This window comes from Crinia signifera, chromosome 4, assembly GCF_055691185.1.
Source record: "Crinia signifera chromosome 4, ASM5569118v1, whole genome shotgun sequence".
In the NCBI taxonomy this organism is placed as follows: Eukaryota; Metazoa; Chordata; class Amphibia; order Anura; family Myobatrachidae; genus Crinia; species Crinia signifera.
Window position 1 is genome coordinate 340,708,218 of NC_139220.1, and position 25,294 is coordinate 340,733,511.

The 25,294-nt window shown below is 48.9% G+C and overlaps 1 protein-coding gene across 6 annotated transcripts in view; it reads left to right on the forward strand.

Annotated features, from left to right (window-relative positions):
* The window catches only part of SLC2A4 (solute carrier family 2 member 4), a 114,369-nt gene that overhangs the window by 83,698 nt on the left and 5,377 nt on the right, over window positions 1–25,294 (forward strand). For 4 of the 6 annotated variants that reach the window (XM_083185908.1, XM_083185909.1, XM_083185907.1 and 1 more), the window contains 3 exons: window positions 1,097–1,221; window positions 16,818–16,933; window positions 23,227–23,389. In XM_083185908.1, the coding sequence (XP_083042034.1) occupies window positions 1,097–1,221; window positions 16,818–16,933; window positions 23,227–23,389 (404 nt within the window). Of the gene's footprint in view, window positions 1–1,095; window positions 1,222–4,382; window positions 4,493–6,472; window positions 8,230–8,916; window positions 9,092–16,817; window positions 16,934–23,226; window positions 23,390–25,294 lie in introns of those variants that run through there. The other 2 variants (XM_083185912.1, XM_083185911.1) reach the window with 2 other exon arrangements.

Below are 25,294 nucleotides of genomic sequence, written 5' to 3' on the forward strand. Positions count from 1 at the left end.
CTCTATGGTATAGAATCAGGATGGGACCGTGTGACTCTATGGTATAGAATCAGGATGGGACCGTGTGACTCTATGGTATAGCATCAGGATGGGACTGTGTGTGACTCCTATGGTATAGCATCAGGATGGGACTGTGTGTGACTCTATGGTATAGAATCAGGTTGGGACCGTGTGACTCTATGGTATAGCATCAGGATGGGACCGTGTGACTCTATGGTATAGCATCAGGATGGGACCGTGTGACTCTATGGTATAGCATCAGGATGGGACCGTGTGACTCTATGGTATAACATCAGGATGGGACCGTGTGACTCTATGGTATAACATCAGGATGGGACCGTGTGACTCTATGGTATAGCATCAGGATGGGACCGTGTGACTCTATGGTATAGCATCAGGATGGGACCATGTGACTCTATGGTATAGCATCAGGCTGGGACTCTGTGTGACTCTATGGTATAGCATTAGGATGGGACCGTGTGACTCTATGGTATAGCATCAGGATGGGACTGTGTGACTCTATGGTATAGCATCAGGATGGGACTCTGTGTGACTCTATGGTATAGCATTAGGATGGGACCGTGTGACTCTATGGTATAGAATCAGGCTGGGACCGTGTGACTCTATGGTATAGAATCAGGATGGGACCTTGTGACTCTATGGTATAGAATCAGGACGGGACTGTGTGACTCTATGGTATAGCAGTAGGATGGGACCGTGTGACTCTATGGTATAGAATCAGGATGGGACCGTGTGACTCTATGGTATAGCATCAGGATGGGACCGTGTGACTCTATGGTATAGCATCAGGATGGGACCGTGTGACTCTATGGTATAGCATCCGGATGGGACCGTGTGACTCTATGGTATAGAATCAGGATGGGACCGTGTGACTCTATGGTATAGCATCAGGATGGGACGTGTGTGACTCTATGGTATAGCATCAGGATGGGACCGTGTGACTCTATGGTATAGCATCAGGATGGGACCGTGTGACTCTATGGTATAGCATCAGGATAGTTGAGCATGAACCAGCGTTTTCTAATCATATTTTCCCTTATTTCCATGTTACATACATGTGCATGTCGCGGTGCAGGAAGAGAGCTATGATTGCCAATAATATATTTGCTTTCATTGGTGGAAGTCTTATGGGGCTGTCCCAGATAAGCCAATCATATGAGATGATGATCGTTGGGCGATTCATTATTGGAGTCTATTCAGGTATGACATATTAATATTTACTGCAGAACATCACTTACTGAGGCCGTATCCTGCAGAGCATCACTCACTGAGGCCTTATCCACCCTATATCCTGCAGAGCATCACTCACTGAGGCCTTATCCACCCTATATCCTGCAGAGCATCACTCACTGAGGCCTTATCCACCCTATATCCTGCAGAGCATCACTCACTGAGGCCTTATCCATCCCATATCCTGCAGAACATCACTCACTGAGGCCTTATCCATCCCATATCCTGCAGAGCATCACTCACTGAGGCCTTATCCACCCTATATCCTGCAGAGCATCACTCGCTGAGGCCTTATCCACCCTATATCCTGCAGAGCATCACTCACTGAGGCCTTATCCACCCTATATCCTGCAGAGCATCACTCACTGAGGCCTTATCCACCCTATATCCTGCAGAGCATCACTCACTGAGGCCTTATCCACCCTATATCCTGCAGAGCATCACTCGCTGAGGCCTTATCCACCCTATATCCTGCAGAGCATCACTCGCTGAGGCCTTATCCATCCCATATCCTGCAGAACATCACTCGCTGAGGCCTTATCCATCCTATATCCTGCAGAGCATCACTCACTGAGGCCTTATCTATCACATATCCTGCAGAGCATCACTCACTGAGGCCTTATCTATCCCATATGCTGCAGATCATCACTCACTGAGGCCTTATTCATCCCATATGCTGCAGAACATCACTCACTGAGGCCTTATCTATCCCATATCCTGCAGAGTATCACTCACTGAGGCCTTATCCATTCCACATTCTGCAGAGCATCACTCACTGAGGCCTTATCCATCCCATATCATGCAGAGCATCACTCACTGAGGCCTTATCTATCACATACCTGCAGAGTATCACTCACTGAGGCCATATCCATCCTATATCCTGCAGAGCATCACTCAATGAGGCCTTACCTATCCCATACCTGCAGAGCATCACTCACTGAGGCCTTATCCATCCCGTATCCTGCAGAGCAACGCTCACTGAGGCCTTATCTATCCCATACCTGCAGAGCATCACACACTGAGGCCTTATCCATCCCATATCCTGCAGAACATTGCGGTACTTCCGGGTTACGCTCGCCACAAACTAAGTAAAATAAACGAAGTTAACGCCATGCCAACATGGATAGTTCATACCTCCACTATCCATGTTGGCATGGAGTTGATTTTAATTAGCGTGGCGAGCGTAGCGAGCCACCGAGCCCGCAAGGGGACTCTGACGCGCGGCGCCATGCTGGCGCCGTGAAAGTAAAGAAGTACCAACATTGCTTACTGAGGCCTAATCACCCCACTCTCACCCTTCCCCCACCCCTTCTCTTTCCTCTTTTTCGTTCTTTCCACATCCATTTTCTTTTTCTCTCTCTCTCCCGCACCAAGCCTCTTTGTCTTCTCCACATATTTCCTCTCTCTCTCTTTCTCTGACAGTCTCTTATTCTCTTTACCAAGAGCTGTCTCTCTCTCATCCTGACACCCTCTCTTATTCCATCTCTTATCCTTTTCTCTCCGACACCCTCTCTTATTCCGTCTCTTATCCTTTTCTCTCCCTGACACCCTCTCTTATTCTTTCTCTTATCCTTTTCTCTCCCTGACACCCTCTCTTATTCCGTCTCTTATCCTTTTCTCTCCCTGACACCCTCTCTTATTCTTTCTCTTATCCTTTTCTCTCCCTGACACCCTCTCTTACTCTGTCTCTTATCCTTTTCTCTCCCTGACACCCTCTCTTATTCCGTCTCTTATCCTTTTCTCTCCCTGACACCCCCTCTTATTCCGTCTCTTATCCTTTTCTCTCCCTGACACCCTCTCTTATTCCGTCTCTTATCCTTTTCTCTCCCTGACACCCTCTCTTATTCCGTCTCTTATCCTTTTCTCTCCCTGACACCCTCTCTTATTCTATCTCTAACCCTTTTCTCTCCCTGAAACACTCTCGGTCTCTTTCCCCCTTTCTCTCCCTGACACACTCACTCCTGCTCGCACCCTTCCCTCTCTCTCTCTCTCCCTGACACACACTCTCATTCTTTCCCCCTTTCTCTCCCTGACACACTCCCTTCCCTCTCTCTCTCTCTCTCCCTGACACACACTCTCATTCTTTCCCCCTTTCTCTCCCTGACACACTCACTCCTGCTCGCACCCTTCCCTCTCTCTCTCTCTCTCTCTCTCTCTCCCTGACACACACTCTCATTCTTTCCCCCTTTCTGTACCTGACACACTCTCACTTCTGCTCACACCCTTTTCTCTCTCTCCCTGACACACACTCACATTCTCTTTCCACCTTTCCCTCCCTGACACTCTCTCACTCCTGGTTGCACCCTTCCCTCCCTGACACACACTCTCGTTCTCTTTCCCCCTTTCTCTCCCTGACACACTCTCACTCCTGCTCGCACCCTTCTCTCTCTCTCTCTCTCCCTGACACACACTCTCGTTCTCTTTCCACCTTTCTTTCCCTGACATGTTCTCACTCCTGCTCGCACCCTTTCCTCTCTCTCTCTCTCCCTGACACACACTCACATTCTCTTTCCACCTTTCCCTCCCTGACACTCTCTCACTCCCGGTTGCACCCTTCCCTCCCTGACACACACTCTTGTTCTCTTTCCACCTTTCTTTCCCTGACATGTTCTCACTCCTGCTCGCACCCTTCCCTCTCTCTCTCTCCCTGACACACTCTCATGTTCTCTGTCACGACCACCATGGCTGCTACCCAATTCCCCTGTGCTGTGCCTAGCCCTAAGACTTATGTCAGCGTGTCTCCTGCCACAGCGCTCACCTCCGCTCCTGTTCCTTATGCTGGTGGTGTGCATACTCTCGCACTGTCACCACCAGGTGACAGTGGTGGCGTTTACTCCGGTGCCATGCAGGGTCTGGGTGGCGTGAGATGTGGGCCGCCATGACAGGTCTGTGTTTGGTTTGGTCTCTGGCTGGAATCGCCGGCAGCAGCGCCTGTGCGCACAATCCCCGCCGGCTGGTTTCTGTCGCCTCCGCTGGTGGTGGCCATGTTTTGGGATCCATCAGCCTATACTGCGCCATCCAATCGCCGCACAGCTCACCCTTCAAGTACTGACTTGCCCGGCAAGACCGGCAGTCAGTACAATGATGTCCATCCCTATACATCATTGTTCACTCCTGGCTGTCTGTGGTAGTTACTACAGTTCCTGCGCCTCCGGTGAGGTCATCCTCTACTCCTGCTGATCGTCTCACTGCTATACCTGTGTACCACGGAACCTGCTGCCGCCTAAACGGACTGGATAAGGTTAGCCCCCCAAAGGGGTATTATCTTTCTCCTCACTCCTGACGGTTATTCTCCACAGTTACTCCTGGTTCTGCAGCCACGATCCCATTCAGCAAGGTCATTCAGACTTCATCATCATTTCTTTATTCAAGTCTCCAATTCTTTACCCAACCATCCTTTTCTAACTATTCTTCCAATCATCCAATCTTCATCCAATCATCCAATCTTCATCCAGTCATCCAATTATTCTTCCAATCATCCAATATTCATCCAATCATCCAATTGTTCTTCCAATCACCCAACCATCCAATTATTCTTCCAATCATCCAATCTTCATTTAACCATCCAATTATTATTACAATCATCCAATCTTCATCCAATCATTCAAGTCTTTATCCAATCATCCAATTCTTCAACCATTCTTCAATACTTCTTTCAATTACCAAGCATCTTCAACTTCTTCAATAAAGTATTGCATATCATTGACTTTTATCATACCAGAAACGACAGTATTATTATTGTGCCATTATTACAACCTGTACCGCAGTATCTTTATTAAATAAGGTTTTACTTTATCTCATTGCTTCACTTCCTTCTGTCGTTAATGCAACTGCCCTACATCAAAGCACCCAGCCTCCGTTACACTCCAGCTGGTGCTTCACGAAACGTGACAGTTTGTACTGACTCCATGGATCCAGCATCAGGTCAGGAGCGAGTAGCTGCTCCAGTACAACAGCTGGCGGCTCGTCTGGATCAACAGGAGGCTGCTCAGGAGCAAGTCATTCATGCCCTCCAGGGCCTGTCAAAAAGATGTATTATTCAAACAACATTGCAAAAGGGCCAAGGGTCAACAGCTACACCGGCGCCACCGCCTAGACCCCAATGACAGGAGTCACAGCCCATCTGCAACTTCCTACTCCAGCCAAGTTTGATGGCAATCCAAAAAACTGTAGAGGCTTCATAAACCAATGTGAAATTCACTTTGAACTTCAGTCTTCATATTTTCCTACTGATCGAACCAAAGTAGCTTATGTGATATCCCTCCTTACTGACTCTGCTCTCAATTGGGCATCTCCCCTGTGGGAAAAAGCAGATCCCCTTCTAGCTGATTATGCTTGTTTTATCTCCACGTTAAAATCATCTTCGACAAACCAGGTCGACTCAGTTCAGCCGCAACGGAAATTCTACGCCTTCGTCAAGGATCTAGGACAGTAGGTCAATATCTAATTCAGTTTAAAATCCTGGCAGCTGAATTAGCCTGTAATGAAGAGGCCTTCCTCGCGGCCTTTATGAATGGACACTCAGATACAATTAAAGATGAACTTGCGGCAAGAGATCTGCCTTCCAGACTAGAAGATCTGATCTCTCTCTGTACTAAAATTGATCTGAGGCTCAGAGAGAGAAATCAAGAGAGAAATCGAGTCACTCCTAGTCCAACTTTTCAAGCACCTAAATCTATTTCATTACCAGCGGAGGAACCTATGCAGGTCAACCGCTTCAAATTGACTCGAGCTGAGCGTAAACGTCGTCAGGACGAACCCCTTTGTCTTTATTGTGCTGATCCCCAGCATGCCGTCGATTCCTGTCCCAAGAAGCCGGGAAATGCCAGAACCTAACCTGTAAGAGAGAGGGCAGGTTAGGGGTTGTTATCCCCTCTCCAAATAACAAAGACTGTATTCTGCAAGTTTCTTTACGAGTTAAACATCAGTTCAGACAGTTGCCAGCTCTTCTCGACTCAGGAGCAGCTGAAAGTTTCATCACCACTGATGTTGTCAAACGTTGGCGTCTACCTACCACCCCCCTTTAGAGCCCAGTGTACCTTACCGCTGTGGATGGGAGTCGTATATTAGGAGAGACTGTCACTTTAAAAACTCAACCTTTAACTCTGCAAATTGGTCTACATCAGGCTTTCCCAACCACGGTCCTAAAGGCACACCAACAATGCAGGTTTTAAAGATATCCAGGCTTCAAGCACAGATGGTTTAATCAGAAACACTCAGGTACTAATTAAGTCACCTGTGCTCAAGCCTGGATATCACTAAAACCTGCACTGGTGTGCCTTGAGGACCGCGGTTGGGAATGCCTGGTCTACATGTTGAAAAAATACAGTTCTTTGTCATTCCCAAATCTTCCTACCTAATAGTTTTGGGTCTCCCCTGGCTACGTACCCATAATCCCAGTATCAATTGGGTAATGTCCCAGGTTCAAACTTGGGGTGCCACCTGTACCAAATCATGTCTCAAATCTATGGCACCCACACGTCAAATCTCCCTTCAGATTCCAGAAGGGTTACCTACCCCATACCAAGACTTTTCCGATGTATTTTGCAAAAAGGCTACCGACAAATTACCTCCTCATCGTCCGTGGGACTGCTCTATCGAGCTGATACCAGGCAAAAATCTTCCTCGGGGTCGAACTTACCCTTTGCCATTGCCTGAGACTCAAGCTATGTCCGATTATATAGAAGAAAATCTAGCCAAAGGGTTTATCCGCCCCTCATCTTCACCTGCCGGAGCTGGTTTCTTTTTTGTGAATAAAAAGGATAGAGGGTAACGGCCTTGCATCAACTATCGATGTTTAAATGAAATTACCATTAAAAATCGTTACCCGCTGCCAATTATCACATAACTTTTTGATAGAATCAGAAGGGGCAACCATCTTTTCAAAGTTAGATCTCTGCGGAGCTTACAATCTCATTCGCATTCGTGAGGGAGATGAGTGGAAGACCGCCTTTAATACAAGAGATGGAAACTATGAATATCTTGTCATGCCCTTTGGTCTAAGTAATGCCCCAGCGGTTTTTCAATCTTACATGAAGGAACTGTTCCGTGATCTTCTGTACAAACATGTGGTAGTCTACCTCGATGATATCGTGATATTTGCCAACAATCTTCAAAAACATCGAGAAATTGTCAAAGAAGTGCTCTCTCGCCTCAGAAAGAACTTCCTTTTCTGTAAACTGGAAAAATGTATTTTTGAGGTCTCATCCATACCCTTCTTAGGGTACATTGTATCTGGCTCCGGTCTGGAAATGGATCCAGCTAAAGTGGAAGCAATCCAGTCGTGGCCTCGTTCCCATACTCTCAGAGGGGTCCAAAGGTTCCTTGGATTTGCAAATTATTATAGAAAATTCATCAAAGGCTTTTCTACTATTGTTGCTCCGATAACTGCCCTTACTCGCAAGGGTGCCAAACCCTCCATATGGGATTCTGAGGCTTCTAATGCCTTCCTGCTACTCAAAGAAAAATTCATTTCTGCACCAGTTCTGGCTCAACCAGATGTCAGTCTGCCCTTCACTCTGGAGGTTGACGCCTCAGTCTTAGTCTGGGAAAGCACCGCTCCCACGCCGATGGCAGACGGACAGTTGCATCCATGTGGTTTCTTCTCTAAGAAATTCTCCCCGGCTGAACAGAACTACGCCATAGGGGACCAAGAACTGTTAGCTATAAAAATGGCCTTGAGGAGTGGCGGTATCTACTCGAGGGGGCAATTCATGTTATCAATGTTATTACTGATCACAAAAATTAGCTTTATTTAAAAAATGCACAATGTCTTAATCCTCGTCAAGCCAGATGGGCGTTGTTCTTTTCTAGATTTAATTTCAGATTGTCTTTTTTCTCCTGGAGCGAAGAATCGTAAGGCAGATGCTCTGTCTAGGTCATGGGAAACTGAGGAGGAGTCTAAATCCTATGAAGGAAGTCCAATTATTGATCCTCTCACTTTTGCTGCAACAACTGTACGAGTGCCAGTTCCTCCAGGTAAAACCTTTGTTAAGCCTAGCTCAAGGAGGCAGATTCTGCGTTGGGCCCATGATTCCAAGTTCTCCGGTCACCCAGGTATCCAGAAGACCTTCAAATTCCTTTCTCTACGGTACTGGTGGCCTGCTCTAAAGAAAGATGTTCAGGAATACATTGCTTCCTGCCCTCATTGTGCCAAACATAAATCTTCTAATTTAGCTCCAGCTGGTCCATTGAGGCCACTTTTCATTACAAAAGGGCCTTGGACTCACTTGTCAATGGACTTTATTACCGACCTTCCATCATCCGATGGTTATACCACCATATGGGTCGTCATAGACAGATTTTCTAAGATGGCTCACTTCATACCACTACGGGGTCTACCTTCAGCTCAGAAGTTAGCCAACCTTTTCATCAAAGAGATCTTCAGAACCCATGGGCTACCTGAAGAAATTGTGTCTGACCGAGGTGTACAATTTGTAGCAAAATTCTGGCGAGCTTTATGTAAAGTTCTTAAAATTCAGCTTAATTTTAGTACAGCCTACCATCCGCAGTTTAATGGCCAGACGGAGAGAGTCATTTGCATGTTTCCTCCTCCCAAGATGACTGGGTTGAGGTGTTACCATGGGCCGAATTTGGGCATAATAATCAGTACCATTCGTCTTCTTCTTCCACTCCTTTCTTTATTAACTATGGCTTCCATCCTAGGGTTCCTGATTTCCAGCAGCTACCTTCAACATCTGTGCCAGCGGTAGCTTTAACCCTTCAGCAACTTCGACAACATTGGAGGAAAGTCAGGAAATCATTGACCAAAGCTTCTCAAAAGTATAAGAAGTTTGCGGATAGAAGAAGAGCTGCTCCCACTTTGAGAGTGGGTGACAAGGTATGGCTGTCCACTCGTAACCTTCATCTCCGTGTTCCTTCAATGAAATTTGCACCTCATTTTATCGGTCCTTTTCCGATAACACAGATCATCAATTCAGTTGCCTACAAATTAAAATTACCAAATTATTTAAGGATTCCCAATTCATTTCATGTATCATTGCTTAAACCTTTAATACTAAACAAGTTTCACGCTGCTCTTCCTAAGTCTCCGAAAGTTTTTACTCACAGGGGCATCGAATATGAAGTGGCCCGCATTCTGGACTCTCGCATCCGGTACAAACGTTTACAGTACTTAATCGACTGGAAAGGCTACGGGCCGGAGGAGAGGTCCTGGACCATTGCTTCCGAGGAACATGCTCCCAAAATGATAAGAGACTTTCATAGGAAATTCCCAACCAAGCCCAAAGAGTGTCCTGGGGCCACTCGTAAAGGGGGTGTGCTGTCACGACCACCATGGCTGCTACCCAGTTCCCCTATGCTGTGCCTAGCCCTAAAACTTTTGTCAGCGTGTCCCCTGTCACAGCGCTCACCTCCGCTCCTGTTCCTTGTACTGGTGGTGTGCATACTCTCGCACTGTCACCACCAGGTGACAGTGGTGGCGTGTACTCCGGTGCCATGCAGGGTCTGGGTGGCGTGAGATGTGGGCCACCATGACAGGTCTGGTTTGGTCTCTGGCTGGAATCGCCGGCAGCAGCGCATGTGCGCATAATCCCCGCCGGCTGGTTTCTGTCGCCTCTGCTGGCGGCGGCCATGTTTTGGGATCCATCAGCCTATACTGCGCGTCTCCACCTAGTGCTGTCAAACAGCCATCCAATCGCCGCACAGCTCACCCTTCAAGTACTGACTTGCCCGGCAAGACCAGCAGTCAGTACAATGATGTCCATCCCTATACATCATTGTTCACTCCTGGCTGTTTGTAGCATTCCCTACAGTTCCTGCGCCTCTGGTGAAGTCATCCTCTACTCCTGCTATACCTGTGTACCACAGAACCTGCTGCCGCCTAAACGGACTGGATAAGGTTAGCCCCCCAAAGGGGTATTATCTTTCTCCTCACTCCTGACGGTTATTCTCCACGGTTACTCCTGGTTCTGCAGCCACGATCCCATTCAGCAAGGTCATTCGGACTTCATCATCATTTCTTTATTCAAGTCTCCAATTCTTTACCCAACCATCCAACTATTCTTCCAATCATCCAATCTTCATCCAATCATCCAACCATCCAATTATTCTTCCAATCATCCAATCTTCATTTAACCATCCAATTATTACAATCATCCAATCTTCATCCAATCATCCAATTCTTCAACCATTCTTCAATACTTCTTTCAATTACCAAGCATCTTCAACTTCTTCAATAAAGTATTGCATATCATTGACTTTTATCATACCAGAAACTACAGTATTATTACTGTGCCATTATTACAACCTGTACCGCAGTATCTTTATTAAATAAGGTTTTACTTTATCTCATTGCTTCACTCCCTTCTGTCGTTAATGCAACAACCTTATATTAAAGCATCCAGCCTCCGTTACACTCCAGCTGGTGCTTCACGAAACGTGACATTCTCTTGCACCTTTCTTTCCCTGACACATTCTCACTCCTGCTTGCACCCCTGCCTCTCTCTCTCCCTGATACACACTCTCGTTCTTTCCACCTTTCTCTCCATGACACGCTCTCATTCCTGCTCGTACTCTTCCCTCTCTCTCTCTCCCTGACACTCTCGTTTCTCTTTCCCTCTTTCTTTCCCTGACACACACTCTCGATCTCTTTCTCGTTTTCTTTCCCTGACACTCTCTCACAGCTGCTCGCACCCTTCCCCTTGTCTCTATCTCCCTGACACGCACTCACATTCTCTTTCCACCTTTCTCTCCCTGGCACTCTTTCACTCCTGCTGGCACCCTTGCCTCTCTCTCTCCCTGACACACACTCTAGTTCTCTTTCCACCTTTCTCTCCCTGACACTCCCTCACTCCTGCTTGCACCCTTCCCTCTCTCTTTCTCCCTGACACACACTCTCATTCTCTTTCCACCTTTCTCTCCCTGACACTCTGTCACTCCTGCTTGCACCTTTCCCTCCTGGGCACACTCTCTCGTTTTCATTCCCTGACACACTTACTCCTGCTCGCACCCTCCCCTCTCTCTCCCTGACACACACGCTCGTTCTCTTTCCACCTACTGTATCTCTCCCTGACACTCTCTCACTCCTACGTGCACCCTTCCCTCTCTCTCTTTCTCTCTTCCTGACACACACTCTCGTTCTCTTTCCCCTTTTCTTTCCATGACACACTCTCACTTCTGCTCACACCCTTCTCTCTCTCCTTGACACACACTCACATTCTCTTTCCACCTTTCTCTCCCTGACACTCTTTCACTCCTGCTCGCACCCTTCCCTCTCTCTCTCTGACACACACTCTTTCTTTCCACCTTTCTCTCCCTGACACTCTCTCTCCCTGACACACACTCTCGTTCTCTTTCCCCCTTTCTCTCCCTGACACTCTCTCACTCCTGCTCGCACCCTTCCCACTCTCTCTCTCTCTCTGACACACACTCTCATTCTCTTTCCACCTTTCTCTCCCTGACACTCTCTCACTCCTGCTCGCACCTTTCCCTCCTGGACACACTCTCTCATCTTCATTCCCTGACACACTTACTCCTGCTCGCACCCTCCCCTCTCTCTCCCTGACACACATGCTCGTTCTCTTTCCACCTATCTCTCCCTGACACTCTCTCACTCCTTCGTGCACCCTTCCCTCTCTCTCTTCCTGACACATACTCTCGTTCTCTTTCCCCTTTTCTTTCCATGACACACTCTCACTTCTGCTCTCACCCTTCTCTCTCTCCTTGACACACACTCACATTCTCTTTCCACCTTTCTCTCCCTGACACTCTTTCACTCCTGCTCGCACCCTTCCCTCTCTCTCTCTGACACACACTCTCTTTCTTTCCACCTTTCTCTCCCTGACACTCTCTCTCCCTGACACACACTCTCGTTCTCTTTCCCCCTTTCTCTCCCTGACACTCTCTCACTCCTGCTCGCACCCTTCCCCCTCTCTCTCTCCTTGACACGCACTCACATTCTCTTTCCACCTTTCTCTCCCTGACACTCTTTCACTCCTGCTCGCACCCTTCCCTCTCTCTCTCTCTCTGACACACACTCTCTTTCTTTCCACCTTTCTCTCCCTGACACTCTCTCTTCCTGACACACACTCTCGTTCTCTTTCCACCTTTCTTTCCCTGACACTCTCTCACTCCTGCTCGCACCCTTCCCTCTCTCTCTCCCTCACACACACTCTCTTTCTTTCCACCTTTCTCTCCCTGACACTCCCTCACTCCTGCTTGCACCCTTCCCTCTCTCTCTCCCTGACACACACTCTCATTCTCTTTGCACCTTTCTCTCCATGACACTCTCTCACTCCTGCGTGCACCCTTCCCTCTCTCTCTCCCTGACACACACTCTCATTCTCTTTCCACCTTTCTCTCCCTGACACTCTCTCACTCCTGCTCGCACCCTTCCCTTCCTGACACACATTCTCGTTCTCTTTCCACCTTTCCCTCCCTGACACTCTCTCACTCCTGGTTGCACCCTTCCCTCCCTGACACACACTCTCGTTCTCTTTCCACCTTTCTTTCCCTGACACTCTCCCTCCTGCTCGCACCATTCCCTCTCCCTCTTCCTGACACACACTCTCGTTCTCTTTCCCCCTTTCTCTCCCTGACACTCTCTCACTCCTGCTCGCACCCTTCCCCCTCTCTCTCTCTCCCTGACACACACTCACATTCTCTTTCCACCTTTCTCTCCCTGACACTCTTTCACTCCTGCTCGCACCCTTCCCTCTCTCTCTCTCTCTGACACACACTCTCTTTCTTTCCACCTTTCTCTCCCTGACACTCTCTCTCTCCCTGACACACACTCTCGTTCTCTTTCCACCTTTCTTTCCCTGACACTCTCTCACTCCTGCTCGCACCCTTCCCTCTCTCTCTCCCTCACACACACTCTCTTTCTTTCCACCTTTCTCTCCCTGACACTCCCTCACTCCTGCTTGCACCCTTCCCTCTCTCTCTCCCTCACACACACTCTCTTTCTTTCCACCTTTCTCTCCCTGACACTCCCTCACTCCTGCTTGCACCCTTCCCTCTCTCTCTCCCTGACACACACTCTCATTCTCTTTGCACCTTTCTCTCCCTGACACTCTCTCACTCCTGCGTGCACCCTTCTCTCTCTCTCTCTCTCTCTCTCTCTCTCTCTCTGACACACACTCTCATTCTCTTTCCACCTTTCTCTCCCTCTCCACACTCTCTCACTCCTGCTCGCACCTTTCCCTCCTGGACACACTCTCTCATCTTCATTCCCTGACACACTTACTCCTGCTCGCACCCTCCCCTCTTTCTCCCTGACACACACGCTCATTCTCTTTCCACCTATCTCTCCCTGACACTCTCTCACTCCTGCGTGCACCCTTCCCTCTCTCTCTTCCTGACACACACTCTCGTTCTCTTTCCCCTTTTCTTTCCATGACACACTCTCACTTCTGCTCTCACCCTTCTCTCTCTCCTTGACACACACTCACATTCTCTTTCCACCTTTCTCTCCCTGACACTCTTTCACTCCTGCTCGCACCCTTCCCTCTCTCTCTCTGACACACTCTCTTTCTTTCCACCTTTCTCTCCCTGACACTCTCTCTCCCTGACACACACTCTCGTTCTCTTTCCCCCTTTCTCTCCCTGACACTCTCTCACTCCTGCTCGCACCCTTCCCCCTCTCTCTCTCTCCCTGACACACACTCACATTCTCTTTCCACCTTTCTCTCCCTGACACTCTTTCACTCCTGCTCGCACCCTTCCCTTTCTCTCTCTCTCTGACACACACTCTCTTTCTTTTCACCTTTCTCTCCCTGACACTCTCTCTTCCTGACACACACTCTCGTTCTCTTTCCACCTTTCTTTCCCTGACACTCTCTCACTCCTGCTCACACCCTTCCCTCTCTCTCCCTCACACACACTCTCTTTCTTTCCACCTTTCTCTCCCTGACACTCCCTCACTCCTGCTTGCACCCTTCCCTCTCTCTCTCCCTGACAAACACTCTCATTCTCTTTGCACCTTTCTCTCCCTGACACTCTCTCACTCCTGCGTGCACCCTTCCCTCTCTCTCTCCCTGACACACACTCTCATTCTCTTTCCACCTTTCTCTCCCTGACACTCTCTCACTCCTGCTCGCACCCTTCCCTTCCTGACACACATTCTCGTTCTCTTTCCACCTTTCCCTCCCTGACACTCTCTCACTCCTGGTTGCACCCTTCCCTCCCTGACACACACTCTCATTCTCTTTCCACCTTTCTTTCCCTGACACTCTCCCTCCTGCTCGCACCATTCCCTCTCCCTCTTCCTGACACACACTCTCGTTCTCTTTCCCCCTTTCTCTCCCTGACACTCTCTCACTCCTGCTCGCACCCTTCCCCCTCTCTCTCTCTCCCTGACACACACTCACATTCTCTTTCCACCTTTCTCTCCCTGACACTCTTTCACTCCTGCTCGGACCCTTCCCTCTCTCTCTCTCTCTGACACACACTCTCTTTCTTTCCACCTTTCTCTCCCTGACACTCTCTCTCCCTGACACACACTCTCGTTCTCTTTCCACCTTTCTTTCCCTGACACTCTCTCACTCCTGCTCGCACCCTTCCCTCTCTCTCTCCCTCACACACACTCTCTTTCTTTCCACCTTTCTCTCCCTGACACTCCCTCACTCCTGCTTGCACCCTTCCCTCTCTCTCTCCCTGACACACACTCTCATTCTCTTTGCACCTTTCTCTCCCTGACACTCTCTCACTCCTGCGTGCACCCTTCCCGCTCTCTCCCTGACACACACTCTCATTCTCTTTCCACCTTTCTCTCCCTGACACTCTCTCACTCCTGCTCGCACCCTTCCCTTCCTGACACACATTCTCGTTCTCTTTCTACCTTTCCCTCCCTGACACTCTCTCACTCCTGGTTGCACCCTTCCCTCCCTGACACACACTCTCGTTCTCTTTCCACCTTTCTTTCCCTGACACTCTCCCTCCTGCTCGCACCATTCCCTCTCCCTCTCCCTGACACAATCTCTCGTTTTCTTTCCACCTTTCTTTCCCTGACATGCTCTCACTCCTCGACACTCTCATTCTCTTTCCCTCTTTCTTTCCCTGAAACACATCCTCGTTCTCTTTCCCCCTCTCTCACACCTGCTCGCACCCTTCCCCCTGTCTCTCTCTCCCTGACACACACTCACATTCTCTTTCCACCTTTCTCTCCCCGACACTCTTTCACTCCTGCTTGCACCCTTCCCTCTCTCTCTCCCTGACATACACTCTCTTTCTTTCCACCTTTCTCTTCCTGACACTCTCTCTCCCTGACACACACTCTCGCTCTTTCCACCTTTCTCTCCCTGACACTCTCTCACTCCTGCTCGCACCCTTTTCTCTCTCTCTCCCTGACACAGTCACGTTCTCTTTCCACCTTTCTATCCCTGACACTCTCTCACTACTTCTTGCACCCTTCCCTCACTCTCTCCCTGACACACTCTCTCGTTCTCTTTCCACCTTTCTTTCCCTGACACACTCTCACTCCTGCTTGCACCCTTCCCTCTCTCTCTCTCCCTGATACACACTCTTGTTCTTTCCACCTTTATCTCCCTGACACTCTCTCACTCCTGCTTGTACTCTTCCCTCTCTCTCTCTCTGACACTCTTGTTCTCTTTCCCTCTTTCTTTCCCTGACACACTCTCACTCCTGATTGCACCCCTGTCTCTCACTTGCTCTTCCCCTTATGTCTGACACCCTCCTTCTTACACTTCTCTATATCTCATTCCCTCTAGCTCCTCTCTATTTTTCACTGTCTCTTTCCTCAGCACCCTCTTTACCACCACTCACTCTTTATTCTACCCCCCTAAGAAGAATTGTACTCTAGGGGTGGTGGTGGTGTGGGGGGCAGGGGGTTAGCTCAAAAGCAAACTATGTGGTGGGACCCAGAAACAGTGGAGTAGGACTCCAACTATATGAAGTGAGGGGTCCCTGGGACCAGTGTTCCCTCTAAGCTGTGCACGTGTGCGCGTGCACACAACTCGACAAGCGTGCGCACAGACATTACAACAGAGCGCACAAAGCAGCAGTGGTCCGTTTTTGCAGTTGTGGACTCAATGTGTGTTTCACCCATTAACTACATTGTGTGCTGTGTTTTGAATGTTCAAATGTTTAATATAATTTTGAAGTAAAGTTAACACAAATGTTGAATGTCATTTTCCAATTATATATCAGTGACGCACAAAAATTAAAATTTCCTTCCAAAGTTGCACAGCCAAAATCTTTTGCCGCACACAGCCTTCGTAAAATTAGAGGGAACATTGCCTGGGACCCATATATTTTTCACTGTACGGTGCAGGATTCCCCCGCAGCAGCACTGCAGTCCCAGCTCAACTCGTGTGAAAAGACATTTTAAACATGTCAAGCGCACATTGTCATTTAAAGATGGCATTTGCTGCACAGGGATTGACCCCTTCAGTGCAGTGGCAGCCACATCCGTAGATACAAAAACAAAACAATTCCCAAATCTGAAATGACCCCTAATCCAGTGCTCCTGGTCCTCAGCTTTTCGGATAAGGAATTCTCAACCCATAAAAAGGATAAAAGTGACTGATTTCCTGGCACATGGAATGGCATACCTCCTAGTCAGCATCATTGTCTCTGTATTACTGCAGGTCTGGCATCAGGGTTGGTACCAATGTATGTGGGTGAGATCTCCCCAACACATCTCCGCGGGGCCCTAGGGACCCTCCATCAGCTGTCTCTTGTCATCGGTATTCTCATTGCTCAGGTAACTTGTAGATGATCTCTCAGGTGCTGTCTTCCCTCTTGCCACATCTGCTATTTCCCAATAACTTATTACCCCTCCTACATCATCTACTCTCCCTGACTCCCCATTACCCCTTCTACACCATCTACTCTCCCTGACTCCCCATTACCCCTCCTACATCATCTACTCTCCCTGACTCCCCATTACCCCTCCTACACCATCTACTCTCCCTGACTCCCCATTACCCCTCCTACACCATCTACTCTCCCTGACTCCCCATTACCCCTTCTACACCATCTACTCTCCCTGACTCCCCATTACCCCTTCTACACCATCTACTCTCCCTGACTCCCCATTACCCCTTCTACACCATCTACTCTTCCTGACTCCCCATTACCCCTTCTACACCATCTACTCTCACCTGAATCTCCACTACCCCTCCTACACCATCTACTCTCCCTGACTCCCCATTACCCCTCCTACACCATCTACTCTTCCTGACTCCCCATTACCTCTTCTACACCATCTACTCTCACCTGACTCTCCATTACCCCTCCTACACCATCTACTCTCCCTGACTCTCCATTACCCCTTCTACACCATCTACTCTCACCTTAATCTCCACTACTTCTCCTACACCATCTACTCTCCCTGACTCCCCATTACCCCTCCTACACCATCTACTCTTCCTGACTCCCCATTACCCCTTCTACACCATCTACTCTCACCTGAATCTCCACTACCCCTCCTACACCATCTACTCTCCCTGACTCCCCATTACCCCTCCTACATCATCTACTCTTCCTGACTCCCCATTACCCCTTCTACTCTCCCTGACTCCCCATTACCCCTCCTACATCATCTACTCTCCCTGACTCCCCATTACCCCTCCTACACCATCTACTCTCCCTGACTCCCCATTACCCCTCCTACACCATCTACTCTCCCTGACTCCCCATTACCCCTTCTACACCATCTACTCTCCCTGACTCCCCATTACCCATCTTACGCCATCGACTCTCCCATGACTCCCCATTACCCATCTTACGCGATCGACTCGACCATGACTCCCCATTACTCCTCCTACACCATCTACTTTTCCTGACTCTGAATTACCCCTCCTATGCCATCTACTCTCCTCTTACCCTCGATTACCCATCTGACGCCATCTACGCTTCCTTGACTCCCGATTACCTCTCCTACATCATCTACTTTCCCCTGACTCCCTATTAAAGCTCCTATGCCAGCTACTCTCCTGTCTTCCCATTACCTTTCCTACTCTCCCTGTATTGTACTAATATGTGTCCTATGTACGGTGCTGCCCCTGGACACCTCTTCTGCTTCCCGACATCCCAGCTGTATTGTGTACTGAGCATTGTTCTGCTCTTACCTGTGCTGTTGTCGTGTCTCAGTAACTGTAATGTTCTGTGCCCCCTGTATTGTACTAATGTGTGCCCCATGTACAGCGCTGCCCCTGGTAGTACACGGACACCTCCTCTGCTTCCCTACATCCCAGCTGTATTGTGTACTGAGCATTGTGCTGCTATTACCTGTACTGTTGTAGTGTCTCAGACAATGTAATGTTCTGTGTCCCCTGTATTGTACTAATGTGTGCCCTATGTATGGCGCTGCCCTTAGTAGTACACAGACACCTTCTCTGCTTCCCTACATCCCAGCTGTATTGTGTACTGAGCATTGTGCTGCTGTTACCTGTGCTGTTGTAGTGTCTCAGTCACTGTAATGTTCTGTGTCCCTGTATTGTACTAATGTGTGCCCTATGTACAGCGCAGCCCCTGGTAGTACACGGACATCTCCTCTGCTTCCCTACATCCCAGCTGTATTGTGTACTGAGCATTGTGCTGCTGTTACCAGTGCTGTTGTAGTGTCTCAGTCACTGTAATGTTCTGTGTCCTCTGTATTGTACTAATGTGTGCCCTATGTACGGCGCTGCCCCTGGTAGTACACAGACATCTCCTCTGCTTCCCTACATCCCAGCTGTATTGTGTACTGAGCCTTGTGCTGCTGTTACCTGTGCTGTTGTAGTGTCTCAGTCACTATAATGTTCTGTGTCCCCTGTATTGTACTAATGTGTGCCCTATGTACAGCGCTGCCCCTGGTAGTACACGGACACCTCCTCTGCTTCCCTACATCCCAGCTGTATTGTACTAATGTGTGCCCTATGTACAGCGCTGCCCCTGGTAGTACACGGACACCTCCTCTGCTTCCCTACATCCCAGCTGTATTGTGTACTGAGCATTGTGCTGCTGTTACCTGTGCTGTTGTAGTGTCTCAGTCACTGTAATGTTCTGTGTCCTCTGTATTGTACTAATGTGTGCCCTATGTACGGCGCTGCCCCTGGTAGTACACAGACATCTCCTCTGCTTCCCTACATCCCAGCTGTATTGTGTACTGAGCCTTGTGCTGCTGTTACCTGTGCTGTTGTAGTGTCTCAGTCACTGTAATGTTATGTGTCCCCTGTATTGTACTAATGTGTGACCTCTGTACGGCGCTGTCCCTGGTAGTACACGGACACCTCCTCTGCTTCCCTACATCCCAGCTGTATTGTGTACTGAGCATTGTGCTGCTGTTACCTGTGCTGTTGTAGTGTATCAGTCACTGTAATATTATGTGTCCCCTGTATTGTACTAATGTGTGTCCTATGTATGGCGCTGCCCCTGGTAGTACACGGACACCTCCTCTGCTTCCCTACATCCCAGCTGTATTGTGTACTGAGCATTGTGCTGCTGTTACTTGTGCTGTTGTAGTGTCTCAGTCACTGTAATGTTCTGTGTCCCCTGTATTGTACTAATGTGTGCCCTATGTACGGCGCTGCCCCTGGTAGTACACGGACACCTCCTCTGCTTCCCTACATCCCAGCTGTGTTGTGTACTGAGCATTGTGTTGCTGTTACCTGTGCTGTTGTAGTGTATCAGTCACTGTAATGTTCTGTGTCCCCTGTATTGTACTAATGTGTGCCCTATGTACAGCGATGCCCCTGGTAGTACACGGACACCTCCTCTGCTTCCCTACATCCCCGCTGTATTGTGTACTGAGCATTGTGCTGCTGTTACCTGTGCTGTTGTAGTGTCTCAGTCACTGTAATGTTCTGTGTCCCCTGTATTGTACTAATGTGTGCCCTATGTACGGCGCTGCCCCTGGTAGTACACGGACACCTCCTCTGCTTCCCTACATCCCCGCTGTATTGTGTACTGAGCATTGTGCTGCTGTTACCTGTGCTGTTGTAGTGTCTCAGTCACTATAATGTTCTGTGTCCCCTGTATTGTACTAATGTGTGCCCTATGTACGGTGCTGTCCCTGGTAGTACACAGACACCTCCTCTGCTTCCCTACACCCCAGCTGTATTGTGTACTGAGCATTGTGCTGCTGTTACCTGTGCTGTTGTAGTGTCTCAGTCACTGTAATGGTCTGTGTCCCCTGTATTGTACTAATGTGTGCCCTATGTACGGCGCTGCCCCTGGTAGTACACGGACACCTCCTCTGCTTCCCTACATCCCAGCTGTATTGTGTACTGAGCATTGTGCTGCTGTTACCTGTGCTGTTGTAGTGTCTCAGTCACTGTAATGTCCTCTATCCCTTGTATTGTACTAATGTGTGCCCTATGTACGGCGCTGTCCCTGGTAGTACACGGACACCTCCTCTGCTTCCCTACATCCCAGCTGTATTGTGTACTGAGCCTTGTGCTGCTGTTACCTGTGCTGTTGTAGTGTCTCAGTCACTGTAATGTTCCGTGTCCCCTGTATTGTACTAATGTGTGCCCTATGTACAGCGCTGCCCCTGGTAGTACACAGACACCTCCTCTGCTTCCCTACATCCCAGCTGTATTGTGTACTGAGCATTGTGCTGCTGTTACCTGTGCTGTTGTAGTGTCTCAGTCACTGTAATGTTCTGTGTCCCCTGTATTGTACTAATGTGTGCCCTATGTACAGCGCTGCACCTGGTAGTACACGGACACCTCCTCTGCTTCCCTACATCCCAGCTGTATTGTGTACTGAGTGTTGTGCTGCTGTTACCTTTGCTGTTGTAGTGTCTCACTCACTGTACTGTTCTGTGTCCCCTGTATTGTACTAATGTGTGCCCTATGTACAGTGCTGCCCCTGGTAGTACACGGGCACCTCCTCTGCTTCCCCATATCCCAGCTGTATTGTGTACTGAGCATTGTGCTGCTGTTACCTGTGCTGTTGTATTGTCTCAGTCACTGTAATGTTCTGAGTCCCCTGTATTGTACTAATGTGTGCCCTATGTACGGTGCTGCCCCTGGTAGTACACAGACACCTCCTCTGCTTCCCTACATGCCAGCTGTATTGTGCTGCTGTTACCTGTGCTGTTGTAGTGTCTCAGTCACTGTAATGTTCTGTGTCCCCTGTATTGTACTAATGTGTGCCCTATGTACAGCGCTGCCCCTGGTAGTACACGGACACCTCCTCTGCTTCCCTACATCCCAGCTGTATTGTGTACTGAGTGTTGTGCTGCTGTTACCTGTGCTGTTGTAGTGTCTCAGTCACTGTAATGTTCTGTGTCCCCTGTATTGTACTAATGTGGGCCCTATGTACGACGCTGCCCCTGGTAGTACACAGACACCTCCTCTGCTTCCCTACATCCCAGCTGTATTGTGTACTGAGCATTGTGCTGCTGTTACCTGTGCTGTTGTAGTGTCTCAGTCACTGTAATGTTCTGTGTCCCCTGTATTGTACTAATGTGTGCCCTATGTACAGCGCTGCCCCTGGTAGTACACGGACACCTCCTCTGCTTCCCTACATCCCAGCTGTATTGTGTACTGAGTGTTGTGCTGCTGTTACCTGTGCTGTTGTAGTGTCTCAGTCACTGTAATGTTCTGTGTCCCCTGTATTGTACTAATGTGTGCCCTATGTACAGCGCTGCCCCTGGTAGTACACGGACACCTCCTCTGCTTCCCTACATCCCAGCTGTATTGTGTACTGAGCATTGTGCTGCTGTTACCTGTGCTGTTGTAGTGTCTCAGTCACTGTAATGTTCTGTGTCCCTGTATTGTACTAATGTGTGCCCTATGTACGACGCTGCCCCTGGTAGTACACAGACACCTCCTCTGCTTCCCTACATCCCAGCTGTATTGTGTACTGAGCATTGTGCTGCTGTTACCTGTGCTGTTGTAGTGTCTCAGTCACTGTAATGTTCTGTGTCCCCTGTATTGTAATAATGTGTGCCCTATGTACAGCGCTGCCCCTGGTAGTACGCGGACACCTCCTCTGCTTCCCTACATCCCAGCTGTATTGTGTACTGAGCATTGTGCTGCTGTTACCTGTGCTGTTGTAGTGTCTCAGTCACTGTAATGTTCTGTGTCCCCTGTATTGTACTAATGTGGGCCCTATGTACAGCGCTGCCCCTGGTAGTACACAGACACCTCCTCTGCTTCCCTACATCCCAGCTGTATTGTGTACTGAGCACTGTTCTGCTGTTACCTGTGCTGTTGTAGTGTCTCAGTCACTGTAATGTTCTGTGTCCCCTGTATTGTACTAATGTGTGCCCTATGTACAGCGCTGCCCCTGGTAGTACACGGACACCTCCTCTGCTTCCCTACATCCCAGCTGTATTGTGTACTGAGCGTTGTGCTGCGGTTACCTGTGCTGTTGTAGTGTCTCAGTCACTGTAATGTTCTGTGTCCCCTGTATTGTACTAATGTGTGCCCTATGTATGGTGCTGCCCCTGGTAGTACACGGACACCTCCTCTGCTTCCCTACATCCCAGCTGTATTGTGTACTGAGCATTGTGCTGCTGTTACCTGTGCTGTTGTAGTGTCTCAGTCACTGTAATGTTCTGTGTCCACTGTATTGTACTAATGTGTGCCCTATGTACAGCGCTGCCCCTGGTAGTACACGGACACCTCCTCTACTTCCCTATATCCCAGCTGTATTGTGTACTGAGCAATGTGCTGCTGTTACCTGTGCTGTTGTAGTGTCTCAGTCACTGTAATGTTCTGTGTCCCCTGTATTGTACTAATGTGTGCCCTATGTATGGTGCTGCCCCTGGTATTACAGGGACACCTCCTCTGCTTCCCTACATCCCAGCTGTATTGTGTACTGAGCATTGTGCTGCGGTTACCTGTGCTGTTGTAGTGTCTCAGTCACTGTAATGTTCTGTGTCCCCTGTATTGTACTAATGTGTGCCCTATGTACAGCGCAGCCCCTGGTAGTACACGGACACCTCCTCTATCGTCACATATATGGTCTATATTGTCTCGCCAATCCCATCTTCCCTCTTCGTCTATCTCGTCTCACCTCCTATGTACTCTCCCTGATAACATTTTTCTCCCATGTCAGGTGTTGGGGCTGGATCTGTTCCTGGGCACAAAAAGCCGCTGGCCTGCTCTGTTTTGGTTAACCCTGGGACCTGCTGCATTTCAGTCCATTTTACTTCCATTCTGTCCAGAGAGTCCGCGTTTCCTGTATATAGTGTGTGAGCAGGAGGGACAGGCTCGGACCAGTAAGTGGCCTTTATTAGATGCATAAATACGGAGATAGGAGAGGTCCCCACTCCCTTGTGCAGTGTCACCCGCAGGAGTGACGCACAGCTACAGATCGAGATGCTACATATAGCTGCTTATCTCAGGTCTGTGCGTGAGATCTCTGCATCCCTGGAAGCGTAGCACCACTAGAATGTGTGATTGTGGAAAGATGGAGTCTACAGGATGCAGCAAGAGTGACATCCTAGTCCAATTACTAAGCTGACGTGTGTGTGTGTGTGTGTGTGTGTGTGTGTGATATGTCCGTGAGAGGGGTGTGTGTGAACAAAAAAGTGGATATGGACCAAATCTCCCTAAGAGGTTGGAACAGGGGCGCCTGACGGGAGCCGTCCTTGCCAAGCTGCTGCTCTATAACAGGGTTGTCAGTGAAGAAACAATAAAAAAAGAATGAGCAGCGCTAATGGTTTAAAATGACCAAATTGGTAGATCGATCACAATCATTTATTAGTGCTATATAATGAATACCAGCAACATGAAAACATCGCAATTACAAATGATAAAAGGATAATGGAATTATTCATGTTTCCATTAAAATACTGAAAGTCCTCACCAACCATATGACCCTGGTGTCCGAGTTTATAGGTCCATTTGGAGGGGCATCATTTCCCAAGCGATAGTCCAGGGGGAGAACCACAAGCAGTGCAGACATTGCAAGGAGTGGCCCAAGATGGCGCAAATTACCATCTCCTACCGTGGTGCTGTTTAGGATGAAGTGGTGGCCTCAGCCTCCTGGTGTGGTGGCAAGGAGTGGTCAAAGGTGGCACAAATTATCATCTCCTACCTCCTGGTGTGGTGGCAAGGAGTGGCCGAAGGTGGCACAAATTACCATCTCCTACCGTGGTGCTGTTTAGGATGAAGTGGTGTCCTCAGCCTCCTGGTGTGGTGGCAAGGAGTGGTCAAAGGTGGCACAAATTATCATCTCCTACCTCCTGGTGTGGTGGCAAGAAGTGGCCGAAGGTGGCACAAATTATCATCTCCTACCTCCTGGTGTGGTGGCAAGGAGTGGCCGAAGGTGGCATAGGTGACCATCTCCTACCTCCTGGTGTGGTGGCAAGGAGTGGCCGAAGGTGGCATAGGTGACCATCTCCTACCTCCTGGTGTGGTGGCAAGGAGTGGCTCCAGATGGCATAGGTGACCATCTCCTACCTCCTGGTGTGGTGGCAAGGAGTGGCTCCAGATGGCATAGGTGACCATCTCCAACCTCCTGGTGTGGTGGCAAGGAGTGGCCGAAGGTGGCATAGGTGACCATGTCCTACCTCCTGGTGTGGTGGCAAGGAGTGGCTCCAGATGGCATAGGTGACCATCTCCTACCTCCTGGTGTGGTGGCAACGAGTGGCTCCAGATGGCATAGGTGACCATATCCTACCACAGAGCAGTTAAGGTGTAGTAATGTCCTCAGCCTCCTGGTGTGGTGGTGGAATGTATATGGTATCCAAACTGGAGGGTAGGGCAAAAAGTCCTATTTACGTCGCCGGGTCTGCAGTCCAGGGACACTTGGTTGGGAGGATGTAGCAAGATCTGCTTCCGCATTTCTCTACACCTGGTAACTTTATCAAAGGATAAGCCTTGCATTGAGGTGGCTGGCTTTATATACCTTAGTTACATAGGTCATGTGACCAATCAAGCCTAATTAGGTCAACCAATTTGTGAAGATACACAATAAAATATTCTTTGAGTAGGAGGCAAAAAATATACAATAAGTTTTATTTAAGAATACATTTGTTACATTATTATTTCTTAGATTATTTATCTTAAAACCAAAGGAATAAAATATATTTATTCAGGCACAATGTCGCCATGGACACCGGAACTTCCGGGTCACGGGACTGTATAGGATACATTCCTGGCTTTTCTAAGCAGTGTTT